At 45.4% G+C, this 18,268-nt stretch overlaps 1 protein-coding gene across 5 annotated transcripts in view; it reads right to left on the reverse strand.

Moving 5' to 3' along the window:
- The window catches only part of ADAR (adenosine deaminase RNA specific), a 240,196-nt gene that overhangs the window by 184,424 nt on the left and 37,504 nt on the right, over positions 1 to 18,268 (reverse strand). For all 5 annotated transcript variants that reach the window (XM_069218214.1, XM_069218212.1, XM_069218209.1 and 2 more), the window contains exons 5-6: positions 596 to 734; positions 72 to 301 (exon numbers count right to left, since the gene is read on the reverse strand). In XM_069218214.1, coding sequence (XP_069074315.1) covers positions 72 to 301; positions 596 to 734 — 369 coding nt within the window. The remainder of the gene's footprint in view (positions 1 to 71; positions 302 to 595; positions 735 to 18,268) is intronic.

The raw sequence follows: 18,268 nt of genomic DNA on the forward strand, positions 1-18,268 counted from the left end.
GCCGCCTCCTCATACAGCCATCCTGTGGCACTGCAGAACATTACATAACGCTGCTTGCAATTAGGACTTACTTTGGATCATGGGGTGGTCCCGACTGGTCCACTAGTTTGAATTCAGCAGCAAAACCATTGGCGCGGGAATACTCAAGCAGTCCACTGATAGGATTCGCATTAAGGTATTTGATCAGATCACCAACATGAGCTGACTTAGCAGCATTAAGCTCTTCAGGGGTAAGTGTGGGCACATCAGATGCTACCTCTGTTGAACTGTTGTTCTCCGACTGCGGCTTTGGCTCCGTCATCTAAAGACACAGTGAACAAGTATTATGTCACCACCATCATGTGCATGTTACAGTGTAAGCTATTAGTGTTCAGGCCACCACTGGCTTCAAGAGCCATTGTAGAAGATTACTAACATATAATAGTTGGTGGGCATTGTTGTATACTTGTGGGAAAACCAGGCCAAGAATTGTAAGATATCAATGAGAATAAGGAGACTGACCAAAAAAAAAAAAAAAAAAAAAAAAAAACATCAAAACACAGTGAATATCATATGACTTCTAATAGCAGCACAGGAAAAAAGACATGGGACATACCTTTTCTGAAACTATTAATTTGCCCTCTTCAGAGAGTTTCTTTACAGCAACTTCAGCCGCACGCTGTTTTGCTAGTTTTTTGCTATTAGCTGTAACTGCTGGAAAGGTCTTTTCACCCAATATAACACTGAAGGTGAACCTGTCAAATGTACAGAGAGAAGTATATAAGAAAGGAAAGACATCAAAGTAGTAGAAAAGCTAAACAAAAAAGCAGGAAAATAACAGAGCAAATTGAAGAAGGGTAGGAATTAAACCACAACAATTCATGGAGTCGCTACCTAGAAAGTTTATCAGGGCATAGGAGACAAAGTTAATTCATTGGAACATCAGCCTCTTTGGCATTATTTCTGGTAGACTGATACACCTAGACAAGATTCTTCTCTAGAAAATAGAGGAGTAATTATCCCAGTAATCACGTTCACATAAATGGCCACCAGGTCCATTCATATAACATTATTTTCTATGGCCTGACTTAACTTGCAAACCCTAACTCAGTTAATTATCCAACTATTTAAGAAAAGTGAAACATACAGAGACTCTTGGGCGTTGATGAGTTAGACGGAAAAAGTGGAGTTTCCCCAGTGGCCATTACTAGAGAGGTTCGACATCTTTTAGCGATTTAGCGTTTGCAAAATAAATGTACAATTAGCTGCAAAGCCTGATCCCAATGATTTTCCTCGACACGTGCCTCAATTGTTTTGTGAATTTGTTTGGTTCTATCAATGTAGTACATTAGTGCCCTTTTGATGTCTAATGTAAGTAATGCTCTTTCAGCTACAGAGTCTGGTTCTGGAAAGAACACTGGGAGTTCCACTGTTTGATTTAAGTGGAACGGTGATATGACCTTAGGTAAGAATTTAGGATTTATGCGTAGAACTACTTTATGTTTGTGTATTTGTATAAAGGGTTCTTGTATAGTAAAGGCTTGTATCTCACTTACTCTTCTGAGAGATGTGATAGCTATTAGAAACGCTACTTTCCATGTTAAGTACTGTATTTCACATGAATGCATGGGTTCAAATGGTGGACCCACGAGTCGTGTTAATACGATGTTGAGGTTCCACGAAGGAACTGGTGGTGTTCTTGGTGGAATAATCCTTTTCAGACCCTCCATAAATGCTTTTATAACTGGGATTCTGAATAATGAAGTTGAATGCGTAATTTGCAAATACGCCGAAATTGCGGTCAGATGTATTTTTATGGATGAAAAAGCGAACTTAGACTTTTGTAAGTGTAGTAGATAGCTTACAATGTTTTTTGCAGATGAGTGTAATGGTTGAATGTGATTATTATGGCAGTAATAAACAAATCTTTTCCACTTATTTGCGTAGCAATGTCTTGTGGTTGGTTTCCTAGCTTGTTTTATGACCTCCATGCATTCTTGTGTAAGGTCTAGATGTCAGAATTCTAAGATTTCAGGAGCCAAATTGCTAGATTGAGCGATGCTGGATTCGGGTGTCTGATCTGTTGTTTGTGTTGAATTAACAGATCTGGTCTGTTTGGCAGTTTGATATGAGGTACTACTAGTAGGTCTAGTAGTGTTGTGTACTAAGGTTGTCGGGCCCAAGTTGGTGCTATCAATATTAGTTTGAGTTTGTTTTGACTCAATTTGTTTACTAGATACGGAAGGAGTGGGAGAGGGGGAAAAGCGTATGCAAATATCCCTGACCAACTCATCCATAACGCATTGCCTTGAGATTAAGCTTGTGGCTACCTGGATGCAAAGTTTTGGCATTTTGCGTTTTCTTTTGTGGCAAATAGGTCTATTTGCGGTGTTCCCCACCTTTGGAAGTAAGTTAGTAGTATCTGGGGATGAATTTCCCATTCGTGGATCTGTTGGTGATCCCGAGAGATTGTCGGCTAATTGGTTTTGGATTCCTGGTATGAACTGCGCTATTAGGCGAATGTGGTTGTGAATCACCCAATGCCATATCTTTTGAGCTAAGAGACACAATTGTGTTGAGTGTGTCCCTCCTTGTTTGTTCAGATAATACATTGTTGTCATGTCTGTTTTGACAAGAATGTGTTTGTGGGTTATTAGTGGTTGAAATGCTTTCAACGCTAGAAACTGCTAGTAGTTCTAAGTGATATGAAGTTGTCTCTGTTGAGTGTCCCATTGTCCCTGGATGCTGTATTGGTTAAGGTGTGCTCCCCACCCTACCATGGAGGCATCTGTTGTGATCACGTATTGAAGCACTGGGTCTTGGAAAGGCCGCCCTTGGTTTAAATTTATAGTATTCCACCATTGAAGCAAGGTGTATGTTTGGCGGTCTATCAACACTAGATCTTGAAGTTGACCCTGTGCTTGTGACCATTGTGATGCTAGGCTCTGTTGTAAAGGCCGCATGTGTAATCTTGCGTTTGGGACAATGGCTATGCATGAGGACATCATGCCTAGCAGTTTCATTACAAATTTTACCTGAAACCTTTGGTTTGGGTGCATGGTCTGTATTAAGTTTTGGAATGCCTGTACCATTTGTGGACTTGGAGTGGCAATCCCCTTTGTGTTGATTGTTGCTCCCAGATACTGTTGTATTTGACACGGCTGTAGGTGTGATTTTTGGTAGTTGAGTGAGAACCCTAACTTTTGAAAGGTTTCTATAACGTATTTTGTGTGTTGTGAGCACCGTTCTTGCGTAATGGTTTTGATTAACCAGTTGTCTAGATACGGGAACACATGTATTTGCTGTCTTCTGAAATGGGCTGCCACTACGGCAAGGCATTTTGTAAAGACTCTTGGTGCTGTTGTTATTCCAAATGGCAACACTTTGAACTGGTAATGTACCCCTTGGATTACAAACCTTAAGTATCTTCTGTGTGTAGGATGTATAGGTATATGGAAATACGCATCCTTGAGGACTAATGTTGTCATGTAGTCTTGTTGTTTGAGCAAGGGGATTACGTCCTGAAGTGTTACCATGTGAAAGTGATCTGATTTGATGTAAAGGTTTAGTGTTCTGAGATCTAAAATGGGTCTTCAGAGTTTTGTCTTTTTTGGGTATGAGAAAGTACAGAGAGTAAACCCCGGTTCCTTTCTGATGATTTGGTACTAGTTCTATTGCATCTTTTTGCAACTACGCTTGGACCTCCAGTTTTAATTCGGATTGGAGGGAGAGTACTGATTTTTTCTGTGTCCTTCTGAATGTTGAGCCTTCTTTGAGTGTAATCTGGCTCCCCTGCCTCTAGCTCCTGTCCGAATCTGTGTCCTTGCATCTGTGAGGACAGGCCCTGTTCCTCGGTGTAGGAACTTGGTTTCGGCTCCGAGGCCGGATGTTTCGGTATCGAAACCTTTTTGACCGTTTTTTTTCAGCTCCGAAGACACTTTTTTGCCTTTCAGTGTTCAGATATCTCGGTGCCAACTCGTTTCGGTGCCGCTCTCTCGATGTCGAGATTGCTCTGACCCGGTGTCGAGTCTGTTCTGTGCCGGTATCTCGACAGGAGTCTGATGACTTCGACACATGTGTGCCCTTTTTCGGTGCCGATGGCCGGTCACGTAATTTTCAGGTTAAGCCATGGCCTGTTGGCTGTGGCATCCCCTGGGCTTTAGTGAATTTTCAGTGAGTCTTGGGCAGGGGCGTCTTACTCACGGTTTTCGGCGTCTGTTCGGTTTCGACCTCGTTCGAGTCCGAATCCGCGATGGAGAAGGTTTCTTCTTCCTCCAAGTCTTGGTGTCCTGACGGTGCCGACGCCATTTGGAGTCTTCTTGCTCTCCGGTCTCTTAGCGTTTTCTTCGATCGAAACGCCAGACAGGCCTCGCAGGTATCCTCTTTGTGTTCGGAGGACAAACACAAATTACAGACCAGATGTTGATCTGTGTAAGGATACTTGTTGTGGCATTCGGGGCCGAAGCGGAATGGGGTCCGTTCCATTAGCCTTGAAGACGCACGTGGTCGGGCCGACCAGACCCCGCCGGGGAATCGAAACCCTGAATGGCCACCGGAGCTCTTCAAAATTCGGTGTCGATCTGCGTTAACTAACCCGATACCGAACGCAAACAATACCGTCCAATTTTCCGAGATTTAACTAACTTTCCAAACCGAAACACGGAGCGAAGAGGAACACGTCCGAACCCGATGGTGGAAAGAAAACAATCTAAGATGGAGTCGACGCCCATGCGCAATGGAGCCGAAAGGGGAGGAGTCCCTCGATCTCGTGACTCGAAAAGACTTCTTCGAAGAAAAACAACTTGTAACACTCCGAGCCCAACACTAGATGGAGGGATGTGCACTTTTAGAAATCCTCCATCTTGTAGAAGGAGGATTCCCCCAATAGGAATAGGGATGTGACCCCCTCCCCTTGGGAGGAGGCACAAAGAGGGTGTACCCACCCTCAGGGCTAGTAGCCATAGGCTACTAACCCCCCAGACCTAAACACGCCCTTAAATTTAGTATTTAAGGGCTCCCCAGAACCTAAGAATTTAGATTCCTGCAACTACAAGAAGAGGACTGCTGAGCTGAAAGACCCCTGCAGAAGAAGAAAAGAAGACACCAACTGCTTTGGCCCCAGACCTACCGGCCTGTCTCCTGCCTTCTAAAGAAACCTCCTCCAGCGACGCTTTCCAAAGGACCAGCGACCTCTGAATTCTCAGAGGACTGCCCTGCTTCAAGAAAGACAAGAAACTCCCGAGGACAGAGGCACTGCTCCAAAAAGACTGCAACTTTGTTACAGAGGAGCAGATTTAAAGACCCCTGCAAATCCCCGCAAGAAGCGTGAGACTTGCAACACTGCACCCGGCGACCCCGACTCGACTGGTGGAGAACCAACACCTCAGGGAGGACCCTACGGCGACTCAGAGACCGTGAGTAACCAAAGTTGTCCCCCCTGAGCCCCCACAGCGACGACTGCAGAGGGAATCCCGAGGCTCCCCCTGACCGCGACTGCCTGACTCTAAAATCCCGACGGCTGGAAAAGACCCTGCACCCGCAGCCCCCAGGACCTGAAGGATCCGAACTCCAGTGCAGGAGTGACCCCCAGGAGGCCCTCTCCCTTGCCCAGGTGGTGGCTAATTTAAAAATAGCTATATGTGATTTATGTGAAAAGTGTATATGCTATTTTGCTAATTCAAAGTTCCTAAAGTACCTACCTGCAATACCTTTCATTTGAAGTATTACATGTAAATCTTGAACCCGTGGTTCTTAAAATAAACTAAGAAAATATATTTTTCTATACAAAAACCTATTGGCCTGGAATGGTCTCAGAGTGTGTGTTCCTCATTTATTCCCTGTGTGTGTACAACAAATGCTTGACACTACTCCTTTGATAAGCCTACTGCACGACCACACTACCACAAAACAGAGCATTAGTATTATCTCTTTTTGCCACTATCTTACCTCTAAGGGGAACCCTTGGACTCTGTGCATACTATTCCTTACTTTGAAATAGTGTATACAGAGCCAACTTCCTACACTAATGCTGACAGAGTGTTCAGAATTGCCCTCAGATAAGGCTGAATTAGCGCTGGCTGCAGGTCAGATTTCTGGTAATTTATTGTGAACCCTAATTTGTGTAGGGTATCTAATGCGTATTGTGTGTATAGCTGACAGTTTCGAATTGTGCCTGCTTTTATTAACCAGTTGTCTAGATAAGGGAAGACATGTATGTGCTGTCTTCTGAGGTATGCTGCAACTACTGCTAGACATTTTATGAATACCCGTGGCGCTGTTGTTACTCCAAAGGGTAGTACCTTGAATTGATAGTGCTTGCCTGCCATCACAAACCTTAAATACTTGCTGTGTGCTGGATGTATAGGAATCCAGAAGTAAGCATCTCTTATGTCTAATGCTGTCCTGTAATCTTGTTTTTGTAATAAAGGAATGGCATACTGTAAAGTGACCATGAGGAAATGCTCTGACAGGATATATTGATTAAGAGGTCTGAGATAGAGAATTGATCTGAGAGTGCCATCCTTTTTTGGTATGAGGAAGTATAGAGAATATACTCCTGTGCCTTGCTGACTGATGGGAACCATTTCTATTGAATCCTTGAGTAGAAGAGATTCTACCTCTTGTTTAAACAGGGCAATGTTTTCAAGAGAAAGCCTGTGTGAACGGAGTGGGAAGTTTGGTGGAGTGGAGATGAAATCTGGGCAATAAGCATTGCGGATAATTGAGAACACTCATTGATCCATTGTAATGTGCTGCCAGTGAAGATGGAAATATTGCAGTCTTCCTCCCACAGGAGATGTATGCTGCTTGGGAGTGCAAGGGAGGTCACTGCTTTGATGAGGGGGAGGCACCTCTTGCAGCAGGGGATTTACCTCTGGATCTGAAATTCTGTGCTCTATAAGAGCCCCTGAAAGAACCCCTAGGATAATATTGCTGTCCCTGTTTTTGCTGTGAAGTAGACACCTCTGAAATTCGTGGTTTAAAACCTCCTCTAAATTGAGGTTTGCGAAATGAGCCCTGAGAAGGTGTTGTATAAAGGGCTCCCATGGCCTTTGCTGTCTCAGAGTCCTTTTTTAATTTATCAATGGTTGTGTCTGGTCCAAAGAGTTGCTGCTTATTAAAGGGCATATTAAGGACCGCTTGTTCTATTTCAGGCTTAAAGCCTGAGGACCTCAACCAAGCATGTCTTTTAATTGTGATGCTTGTGTTTATTCCTCTAGCTGTGGTATCAACTGCATCCAGTGCTGATCTGATCTGATTATTTGCAATGGCTTGTCCCTCCTCTACTACCTGCTGTGCCCTTTTCTGGAATTCCTTTCGGAGGTATTGCAGGAACTTCGGCATCTCATCCCAATGTGCCCTGTCGTACCTAGCTAAAAGGGCTTGGGAATTAGCAAAGCCCCACTGATTTGCAGCCTGAGTTGCCACCCTTTTGCCTGCTGCATCGAATTTGCGTCTTTCTTTAGGGAGGAGCATCCCCTGTGGACTGGCTATCTGCAAATTTTCTAGTTGCACTGACTACAGTTGAATCTGGTGGTAACTGCATTGAAATTAAAACTGGATCAGTTGGTGCCGCTTTATATTTTTTATCTATTCTAGGAGTTAACACCCTGGTTTCACTGGTTCTTTAAAAATCTCATCTGCACGTTTCAGCATACCAGGTAGCATTGGCAAACACTGGTATTGTTTGTATGTTGAGGAAAGAGTATTAAATAGAAAATCTTCTTCTAATGGCTAAGTGCATCTGAACACTGATAAGCGGCTGCTCTGGAAATGACCCGATTATAGGCTGTGGTATCTTTAAGGTGGAGATGGTCTTGTAGGATACAAATCAGGATCATTGGATGGTACATGTCCCATGGATCCATATTATAAATACTATCACCCATATAGTCCCCATGTGAAGAAGCAGGAGATTATGTGGGTGAAGCTGGAGGTAGTGGAGAAGAGTAAAGATAAGGGGAATGTGGTGGAGAAAGCTGAATAGTCTTTGGCTTTTCTTTACGTTTAAATATTTTCGCCGGTGAATGGCCAGCATCCAAACTCTCCTGGAATGCTAATTTCCACTTTGTAATTGGAGGAGGAGAGGCAATCTTTCCAGTCTCTTTCTGGATTTGAATCCTCCTCTGTTTTTGTTCCATGACCTCAAGAAGGGGTCTAATGTCTGTCTCATCTCCCTCCCTTCTAAAGATGAAGCCTGTTTTCTGCCACCTAATGAATGCTCCGAAATTTTGGTGGCACTATACTCCATACGGGCTGAAAAGGTGGACTGAGCAGTAGGGGAAAGTGTTTTCAGCTCCGAAGATAGGCTTCAATGTTTCGGCTCTGAAAAAGAGTGTGGATGTTTCGGCTCCGATGATGTATGAAGCAGACTCGGTTCCGAAGTGGAAGCCTCCATCTTTCGACTCAACACCGAAACAGGCGTGGCAGTCTGTTGTTGGGAGTGAGTCTTTGCCTTTTGTGGCGGCGAACCCGAGGGTCGGTCGACGATTTGATGTTTTCGGGCCGAACCATGGCTAGCAAGCAGTGGAACACCCAAGGCCTTCTGTGATTTTTGTGTTTGTTGATAAGGGGCTGGTGTACTCACGTACTGTGCCGCAGGGAGTACTTGGCTGTCCTCCTGTGAATCTCAGTAAGAGTCACGAATGGAGACTGCTGTCTGTGCCTGTTCCTCACCAAAGACGTCATGCGTCTGCTCTGTGGACTGAAGCCATCTCCAACCACCTTGCTCTTTGATCTCGTACGGTCTTCTTCTATGGAAAGGACTGACACGCCTCGCAGGTCTCTTCTTGGTGGTCTGGAGAAAGGCAGAGGTGTGGAGATGGCACAGAGGACAGAATCAGACTGGAGTCCGATCCAGGAGCCTGCGACACAGTAGGCCCGAAAGGGCGTTTAATTGACCAAGACGTTACAATCAGATCGAGTGTGGTCAGAAACTGCGCTCTACAACTATACCGACTTTAAGATAAAAGGTAGAAAACTTCAGATAGTACCGAACTGAAAGTACCGGAGCGAGAGGGAACACGTCCATACCAGACAGCAGAAAGAAAACAATCTAACAAAAGAGTCGATGCCCATGCGCACTATCATCGAGAGGAGGAGTCACTTGATCCTGTGTCTCGAAAAAAGCTTCTTCAAAGAAAAACAATTTGGAACACTCCATTTTTCTCATGCTGAAAACATTCGCTCCCGTAGACGTGAATCGGCTTAAGGGGGAAAACGCTCCACTGGCCAATTGGAATGTTTTATTTATATTTTTTTTTTATTTTTTTATTTTGTTTGGGGGACCCTCAAGTTTTTTTGGACCCAATCGTCCAGATATACAATTATTTTTTAATCCTAATTTCTCAGGATTTACTGCACGAATTTAAACCAAATCACCAAAAGCACAACATGCGGGTAAGATCTATCTCCCTGCCAAATTAGGTGCAATTCCATTCAGGAGATTTTTTCTGTAGCGCTGCCTAAAAGTCTATGGAAAACTCATGGGGAAATATGATCTCGGCCTCCACTTGACGGATCACACCAAAACTTTCCAGGAAAAAGACGAAGTGAATTAGCTTCTTTTTTTTTTTTTAAACTTTGATGAAGATTTGAACAGCTCAAAAGTTAATAGCAAACCAAAGAAAACACCTTGTCTATGGATAAGCAAACCTAACTACCATGGGGCAACTGCCACTGGGTAATATATACATATTTTAGGGTTATGGGTTAGTAAATATTATTTTAGGATTGAGGGGTTGGTGGTGGTAAAAGGTGGTATGGGTATTTCTAGGTAGTGTACAAGGGTAGTTACTGTAATTTCAGGGTTTAGGGGAGGTGAAGGAAGTGTTAGGGTTTAGCACTGAGAAATGGTAAAGTACGGTTAGGTGGGAATTGAAAAAGGGTGGGTTAGGGTCCCCCGGTGCCCCACCCCCAACCCAAAAGAAAAGCAAAACATTCAATGTATTAAGATATCTCAAGATCATACATAAACTTGCAGGCTTAGAGTGACAAACATTTTATTAACTTATGCAAGGAAAAAAGCAAGGAACTATAGGAAATAAGTTTAGGTTCAGAGTAACTCCTTTTATGGAGCACCCTCCAACACTAGCAATACTCTGAATCTGTTTACCTCAAATGAATTTGTAGCACAATTTGAGGTACAGGGTTAGCACAGTGCTATAAGCGCTCTGCTCAACTAGACAGAGACAAAGCCTTTTGCCAGTATTACAGCAACATTTTTAACCATAGGATTAGCACAGTGCTATCCACACCGAGCGGAACAAACATATGGAATGCACTATTTTACGCATATTTTGAACAAATTGTCATCTTTTGACAACCGCCCCCACAAGCAAAAACAAAAAATATGAGAAGAAACTGAGAAAAGAAGCAAAATAAAGTTAGCTTTAAAAAATACTAAACTTTGCAATTTTGTGACTGCTGGGCACGTTTTTGCCAGTCACAAGCCTTCTGTTTGAGGGTCATTCGAAGTTAAAAACAACAAATAGTACCTCAATCATGTCAGGAGCAGTGGACGGGCACTAATTAAGTTGCATCAATTAAGGCTTGACCTCTGCTCCAAACAAAGAAACGGAAGTGATGTCAGGCGTGCCTTGACGAATTACAAGGCTGTAAAGAAGAGTGCCAGGCAAAAAAACAAATGGTGAATGACAGGTGGGCACCAAGCCCTGTAATGAGCACAACAGTATCTCGCAAGTGGGACGCATGCGCTAGCACAGGCACTCGCAGGCTCAACCATAAAAATGACAAAAGCCTTTTAACAATCCAAGCACCGTATTTACAGCTTTGGATTGGTAAAATCCCATTCAAGCCAAACAATGAATAAAAGCAACCCCCCCCCCTCCAAAATGTGTTTTGCCCTAGTAAGAGCACATCAGAGAGGTACAGCGTTGTCCAGACACAAGAGAGCACCCAGTATAGGTCAAAACAATATTGTTTCAAGCTTAGAATGTTGAATAAATTATGCAAAACAGGAAGAAAGGAACTCTGGCTACCAATTCAAAGCTGTAATTCGGTGCCTGGAATGGTAAAAGATATGTCATTTTTCAGCTCAGTGTGGATGGTGCCTGATCATCAGCTGGTACTGCAGGGTGCTCCATTCAAAGGAGATGTTCTACATCTAAATCTGGGAATTATATAGAGTTCCATGCTACCCGCTCTGAATAATTTATTCAGCACTCAAAACCTGAAAGGGTATTGAGACATTTTAGGATATCTGCCCCAGTCAATGATCCTCATTTATCAGCCACATTAGAAGATGGTGCTTGTCTGCGAAACCTAAACAAACCTGTGTCTGCCCGAAATGGTTAGTGGTCTTAACGAATTTCAATTTGTTTCCCAACTCTGTTGTAGCCACACTGGAGTGACTGCACCTAATATTAAAGCACCAGAGTTGCAGAACTCATTTTCAAAGATGTGCAGTTTATAATTTACTTCATCAAGGTGAGACATTGGTGCTGGAGAAGCAGAGCTACAATGAATGAAAAGTTCAGTAGTAATCTCCCTGTAAAAAATACTCCAAGCTTTTCAAAATAACAGTCATATTTCTAATTAACTTTGGTGTATGTAAATACATTTGTCCTGTTTATCCTAGCAATATGGCACAGATCCAGACCTCAAAGTTCTTTGTTGGACATTTGAGATTAAGTGTAGGAAGCCGGCTTTTTATGTGGTGTACCAATTGCAGGAAAGTGTCCTCTTTCTTGGTATGGTTACCCCCATTTTCTGCCTGTTGTCAGTGTGTTTGACTGTGTTCACAAGGATCCTGCTAACCAGGACCCGGTAACTATGTTCTCTCCCTTCTAAATTGGTAACTGTACCTTTTTCTCCCCACAATTGGCATACTGGTCCCCGCATGTAAGTCCATAGCACATGGTACCTAGGTACACAGTGCACTGGGGTACCAGGGGAGCACATACAAAGGGTTCTGCAGGCCTGCCATTGCAGTCTGCGTGAAACGGGTGCAGGCACCCGTTTTCACCACAGGTCACTATAAGTCACCCCTATGGTAGGCCCTCTCAGCCCAGAGGGCAGGGTACAGGTGACTGTGTGTGAGGGCACCCATGCACTAGAAAAAGTGACCCCACAAACTCCAGATCCATTTTCTTGAACTTTATGAGCACAGGGACACCATTTTACACGTGTACTTGACACGCATGTCCAGCTACATAATGATAACTCCGAACCTGGGCATGTTTGGTATCAAACATGTCGGAATCATACCCCAATACTGTTGCAAGTAATGGAAGTATGATTCCATGCACTCTGGGGGCTCCTTAGAGGACCCCAGCATTGCTACCACCTGTCTTACAGGGTTTTCCGGGCAGCCCAAGTTGCCGCCACCCCTCAGACAGGTTTCTGTTCTCCTGCTGCTTGATCTGATCAAGCCCAGGAAGGCAGAACAAAGGATTTCCTTTGGGAAAGGGAGGTAACACCCTCTCCCTTTGGAAATAGGTGTGACATGGCTTGGGAGGGGTAGTATCCCAAAGCCAATGGTATGCTTTGAAGGCCACATTTGGTGCCCTCCGTGCATAAATCAGTCCATACTGGCTCAGGGACCTCCTGTCCCTGCACTGGCACGAAAATGGACAATGGAAAGAGGAATGACCACTCTCTAGTCCATCACCATCCCAGGGGTAGTGCTCAGAGTTACTGCAGAGGGTCCCTGGGTTCTGCCATGTTGTTTCCAAGGCTGGCAGGGAACTCTGGAAGCATCTGAGTGGCCAGACCAGGCAGGTGACGTCAGAGCCCCCTCCTGATAAGTGGTTACCTGGCTAGGTGACCAATCCCTCTTTCAGGTCTATTGAGGGTCTCCCTCTTGGGTGGGTCCTCAGATTCGGCTTGCACAACTCCAACAGGATTCCTCTGCAACCTCTACTTCAACTTCCGGCCCCTGGAACTGTGACTTGACCCTCCAGGAACCGACAATGCTGCGATCAACGAAGAAGCCTCTTCTGCAACATTGTTTCCACAACTCCGACCAGCTTTGCAACGTTTCCCCAGCCGTGCATCGTCAGAAGACAGCAACTCTTCACCATGCACAAGAGGAAGAAGGAGGAATCTCTCTTGGAGTGAAGGAGTAATTCCCCTGCAACTGCAGGCACCTACAGCAAATGATGACTGGCTGTGCAGATCTCCCCTCACCTTGAGCTGCGTGGATCCTGCATCACAGGTGGTGGTCTGGAGTAGTCCTCTTGGTCCACTCTGCCAGCTGTCTAACTTTGGTGGAAGTAAGCCTTTGCCTTCCCACCCAGGACAGTACCCCTGTGCACCAGGTCTTTTGCAGCTGCCAAGGCTCCGGCGGCATAGGATCCTCTTTTGTAGTGCTGCGTAGGTCCTTTCTGCAACTCCTTTGTCCCCAACCTGTGGGACTCCTGGGGGGTGCTGCCTCCGCTCCTGTAGACTCTTGCGACGCTAAGGGTCCCCTGTGACTCCCCCTTCTGGGTTGAGTCCTCCTGGGCCTTCCTGGTACCCAGCAGCACTGCTTTTCCACTAACCGTGAGGTTGCCTTGATCAAGGCTTGTTGGTGGAATTCCTGCACCAACACCCATCTGCAATCTCCAGCTCCAGGGCTGCAGTACTGACCTGTTCTTCCTCATGGTCGACCAACTCCTGCAAGTACAGCTGGGTGGGTAGTAACTCTACTCCTCCTGGACTCCATTGTGACTCTTGGACTTGGTCCCCTCTCTCCACAGGTCTTCTTTCTTCAGGACTCCACCACTGGTTTCTTGCAGTCTGGTTGGGCGGTCTTCTTTTTCCTCCTTTTGGGTGGTTTGTGGAACTTCCAGTGATTTACTCCTGCTTTCCTGGTCGCTGAGAGGTACTCTGTTACTTACCTCTGTGGTTTTCTAGTACTCCCAGCTCCCCTTTACACATTCCACTTACCTAGGTGGGGTCCAGTCTTCACATTCCATTTTTTTAGTATATGGTTTGTGCTCCCAGCTAAGGTTACCATTGGGTGCTATTTGCACTGTTTGCTGACCTTTTCTATGCCTATTTGATTACTAGTGTGTATATTTAGTGTATTTGTAAGGAAATGCCTCCTTGGCATGGTTACCCCCTGACTTATTGCCTTTGCTGATGCCAAGTTATGATTTGAAAGTGTGCTGAGGCCTGCTAACCAGGCCCCAGCACCAGTATTCTTTCCCTAACCCGTACCTTTGTCTCCACAATTGGCACACCCTGGCATCCAGGTAAGTCCCTTGTAACTGGTACCCCTGGTACCAAGGGCCCTGATACCAGGGAAGGTCTCTAAGGGCTGCAGCATGTCACATGCCACCCTGGGGACCCCTCACTCAGCACATGCACACTGCTTGCCAGCTTGTGTGTGCTGGTGGGGACAAAATGACCAAGTCGACATGGCACTCCCCTCAGAGTGCCATGCCCTTAACCCACTACCTGTGGCACAGGTTAGTCACCCCACTAGCAGGCCTTTCAGCCCTAAGACAGGGTGCACTATACCACAGGTGAGGGCATAGTCGCATGAGCACTATGCCCCTACGGTGTCTAAGCCATTGAAAGTGCAGGGTAACCATAAAGAGTATATGGTCTGGGAGTCTGTCAAATACGAACTCCACAGTTCCATAATGGCTACAGTGAAATCTTCTCTGCACAATAAATGTGGTATTTATTTAAAAATGCACACAGGGGGCATCTTAGAGATGCCCCCTGAATGCCAGTCCAATTCCTAGTGTTAGGCTGACCAGTTTCTGCCAGCCGGCCACAACCAGGCCGGTAGGGCTAGGGCCAAGTCAGTTGGTGTCTCCGCCGTTTTTTGCAAGGCTTTCAGGTCAGCAGTCCTTATTGTTGTAGGTCGCAGGAATCTGATTTCCTGGGTTCAGGGTCTCCCCTAAATACTGACTTTAGGGGTGTGTTTAGGTCTGGGAGGGCAGCAGCCAATAGCTACTGTCCTTGAGGGTGGCTACACTCTTTGTGCCTCCTCCCTGTGGAGAGGGGGACACATCCCTAATCCTATTGGGGGAATCCTCCAAAATCAAGATGGAGGATTTCTAAAGGCAGGGGTCACCTCAGCTCAGGACACCTTAGGGACTGTCCTGACTGGTGGGTGACTCCTCCTTGTTATTCTCATTATCTCCCCTGGACTTGCCGCCAAAAGTGGGGGCTGTGTCCAGGGGGCGGGCATCTCCACTAGCTGGAGTGCCCTGGGGCATTGTAACACGAAGCCTGAGCCTTTGAGGCTCTCTGCTAGGTGTTACAGTTCCTGCAGGGGGAGGTGTGAGGCACCTCCATCCAAAGCAGGCTTTTGTTTCTGTCCTCAGAGAGCACAAAGACCCTCACCACATGGGGTCAGAAACTCGTCTCTCAGCAGCAGACTGGCACAGACCAGTCAGTCCTGCACTGAACAATTGGGTAAAATACAGGGGGTATCTCTAAGATTCCCTCTGTGTGCATTTTTTAATAAATCCAACACTGGCATCAGTGTGGGTTTATTATTCTGAGAAGTTTGATATCAAACTTCCCAGTATTCAGTGTAGCCATTAAGGAGCTGTGGAGTTCGTTTTTGAGGTAAAATACAGGGGGTATCTCTAAGATTCCCTCTGTGTGCATTTTTTAATAAATCCAACACTGGCATCAGTGTGGGTTTATTATTCTGAGAAGTTTGATATCAAACTTCCCAGTATTCAGTGTAGCCATTAAGGAGCTGTGGAGTTCGTTTTTGACAAACTCTCAGACCATATACTTAATATGGCCACAACTGTACTTACAATGTCTAAGAATAGACTTAGACACTGTAGGGGCATATTGCTCATGCAGCTATGCCCTCACCTGTGGTATAGTGCACCCTGCCTTAGGGCTGTAAGGCCTGCTAGAGGGGTGACTTACCTAGGCCACAGGCAGTATTTGTGTGTGCATGGCATCCTGAGGGGTATGCCTTCTCGACTTTGCTTTTTTCTTCCCACCAACACACACAATCTGCAATGGCAGTGTGCATATGTTCGTTGAGGGGTCCCTTAGGGTGGCACAACATATGCTGCAGCCCTTAGGGACCTTCCCTGGACACAGGGCCCTTGGTACCACTGGTACCTTTTACAAGGGACTTATCTGTGTGCCAGGGGTGTGCCAATTGTGGAAACAATGGTACATTTTAGGTGAAAGAACACTGGTGCTGGGGCCTGGTTAGCAGGGTCCCAGCACACTTCTCAGTCAAGTCAGCATCAGTATTAGGCAAAAAGTGGGGGGTAACTGCAACAGGGAGCCATTTCTTTACAAAAACCTATTGGCCTGGAGTGAGTCTTTGAGTGTGTGTTCCTCATTTATTGCCTGTGTATGTAAAACAAATGCTTTACGCTACCCTCTGATAAGCCTACTGCTTGACCACACTACCACAAAATAGAGCATTAGTATTATCTGATTTTGTCACTATCAACCTCTAAGAGGAACCCTTGGACTATGTGCACACCATCTCTCACTTTGAGATAGTATATGCAGAGCCAACTTCCTACATTGGTGGCAGCGGTGAGATCTAAGACTTTGCATTTGCTGGACTACTCAGCCAATACCGGATCACACGACAAAATTCCAAAAATTGACATGTCTAAATTTTTTTAAGTCCTGCTAGGGCCTTGTGTAAGTCCTTGTTACCATTTCTTTTAGAGTTTAAAAGTCAGTAAAAGTTTGGATTTAAGTTCTAGAAGTAGTTTTTAGATTCTTAAAATGTAATCCCAACTTTTAGAGTGAAAATGAGTCACACAGATGAGACCATGATGGAACTCAACCTCATCTTATCTGCATCTAGGGATGTCAGAGTTAAGGTCTCTCTGTAAGACAAACGATAAAGACTGGGTCCAACCCTACCAAGGCAAAGCTCCTGAAGCTCTTGGCAGAGTTCACAAGGGACTACCCCTCTGATGTGGAGGATGCTCCTTCAGATGGGGAAATTAGTGAACAGGAGGAAGAACTACCCCCTCCTGTCCTAAGTAGGTTAGATAGGGTTCCCAGAACCCCGACTTCAAAATCATAGTCAGAGCGCCTGGTTCTTCCACAGGTGAGTCCAGTGCCTCTGTGAGCATTGAGGAAAGCATCAATGAAGAGGACCTCCTGTTAGCCAGGATGGCCAAGAGAATGGCTTCTGAGAAACAGCTCCTAGCCATAGAAAGGGAAAGAGAAGGGTTTAAGTCCCATCAATGGTGGCAGCAACTTAAATAGGGTCAAAGAGAATACCTAAATCCTAAAAATCCCCAAAGGGATTATAATTAAATATGAGGATGGTAATGACATCACCAATTGTTTCACAGCTTTTGAGAGGGCTTGTGCAACCAGAAAAGTAAGCAGATCTCACTGGAGAGCTATCCTTTGGGAAATGTTCACTGGAAAATTAGGGATACACTCCTCACACTCTCTGGTAAAGATGCATAATCTTATGACCTTATGAAGGCTACAGGATTAGGTTCGGGGGAGGGGGGGGGGGGGCTCAGAAATCGTCGAGCCAGACCTGGGATGATTTTGTTGACTTCTCAGTCAAAACACTAGATGGTTAGGTAACTGGCAGTGGTGTAAGTGATTACAATGGGCTGTATAGCTTGTTTATGAAAGAACATCTATTAAGTAATTGCTTCAATGACAAACTGCATCAACATCTGGTAGACCTAGGTCCAATTTCTCCCCAAGAATTGGGAAAGGCAGACCACTGGGTCAATACTAGGGTGACCAAAAGAAAGGGGTCACAAAGCCTCCCCAATGGAAGGGTGGTGAGACATCCAAGGGCAAAAGAGTCTTCTAAAGGGCCCCAAACTATGCTCAGGAGGGTGGGCCCCAAGCCTCTTCACAGTCCACACATGGGTATTAGGATAAAAACTTTGATCCCAAGAAGGCCTGGTGTCAAAACTGTAGACAGCATAGACACCAAACTGGAGACCAGGCCTGTCCAAAGAAAAGTCTCACAACAAATACTACTCCATTTAGTTCTGGAATAGCCAGCCTCCAGGTGGGATCAACAGTGTGCCCAGAGCGAATCAGGGTCCACACTGAAGCTACATTTGTCTCAGAGGGTGGGGTGGATTTAGCCACACTTGATGCCTGGCCGCCTAACATGCAAAAATACAGGCAGCAGCTCTTGGTAAATGGGACTAGAGTATAAGTCCTGAGGGATACAGGTGCCAGTGTCACAATGGTGACAGACAAACTGGTTTCCCCAGGACAGTACCTGGCTGGACAGACCTATCCAGTCACTAATGCGGACGATCAAACTAAAGTCCATCTCATGGCAATGGTAACTTTAGAATGGGGAGAGGTCACTGGCCTGAAGCAGGTGGTAGTCTCCTCT

Source organism: Pleurodeles waltl, chromosome 12 (genome assembly GCF_031143425.1).
Source record: "Pleurodeles waltl isolate 20211129_DDA chromosome 12, aPleWal1.hap1.20221129, whole genome shotgun sequence".
Classification (NCBI taxonomy): Eukaryota; Metazoa; Chordata; class Amphibia; order Caudata; family Salamandridae; genus Pleurodeles; species Pleurodeles waltl.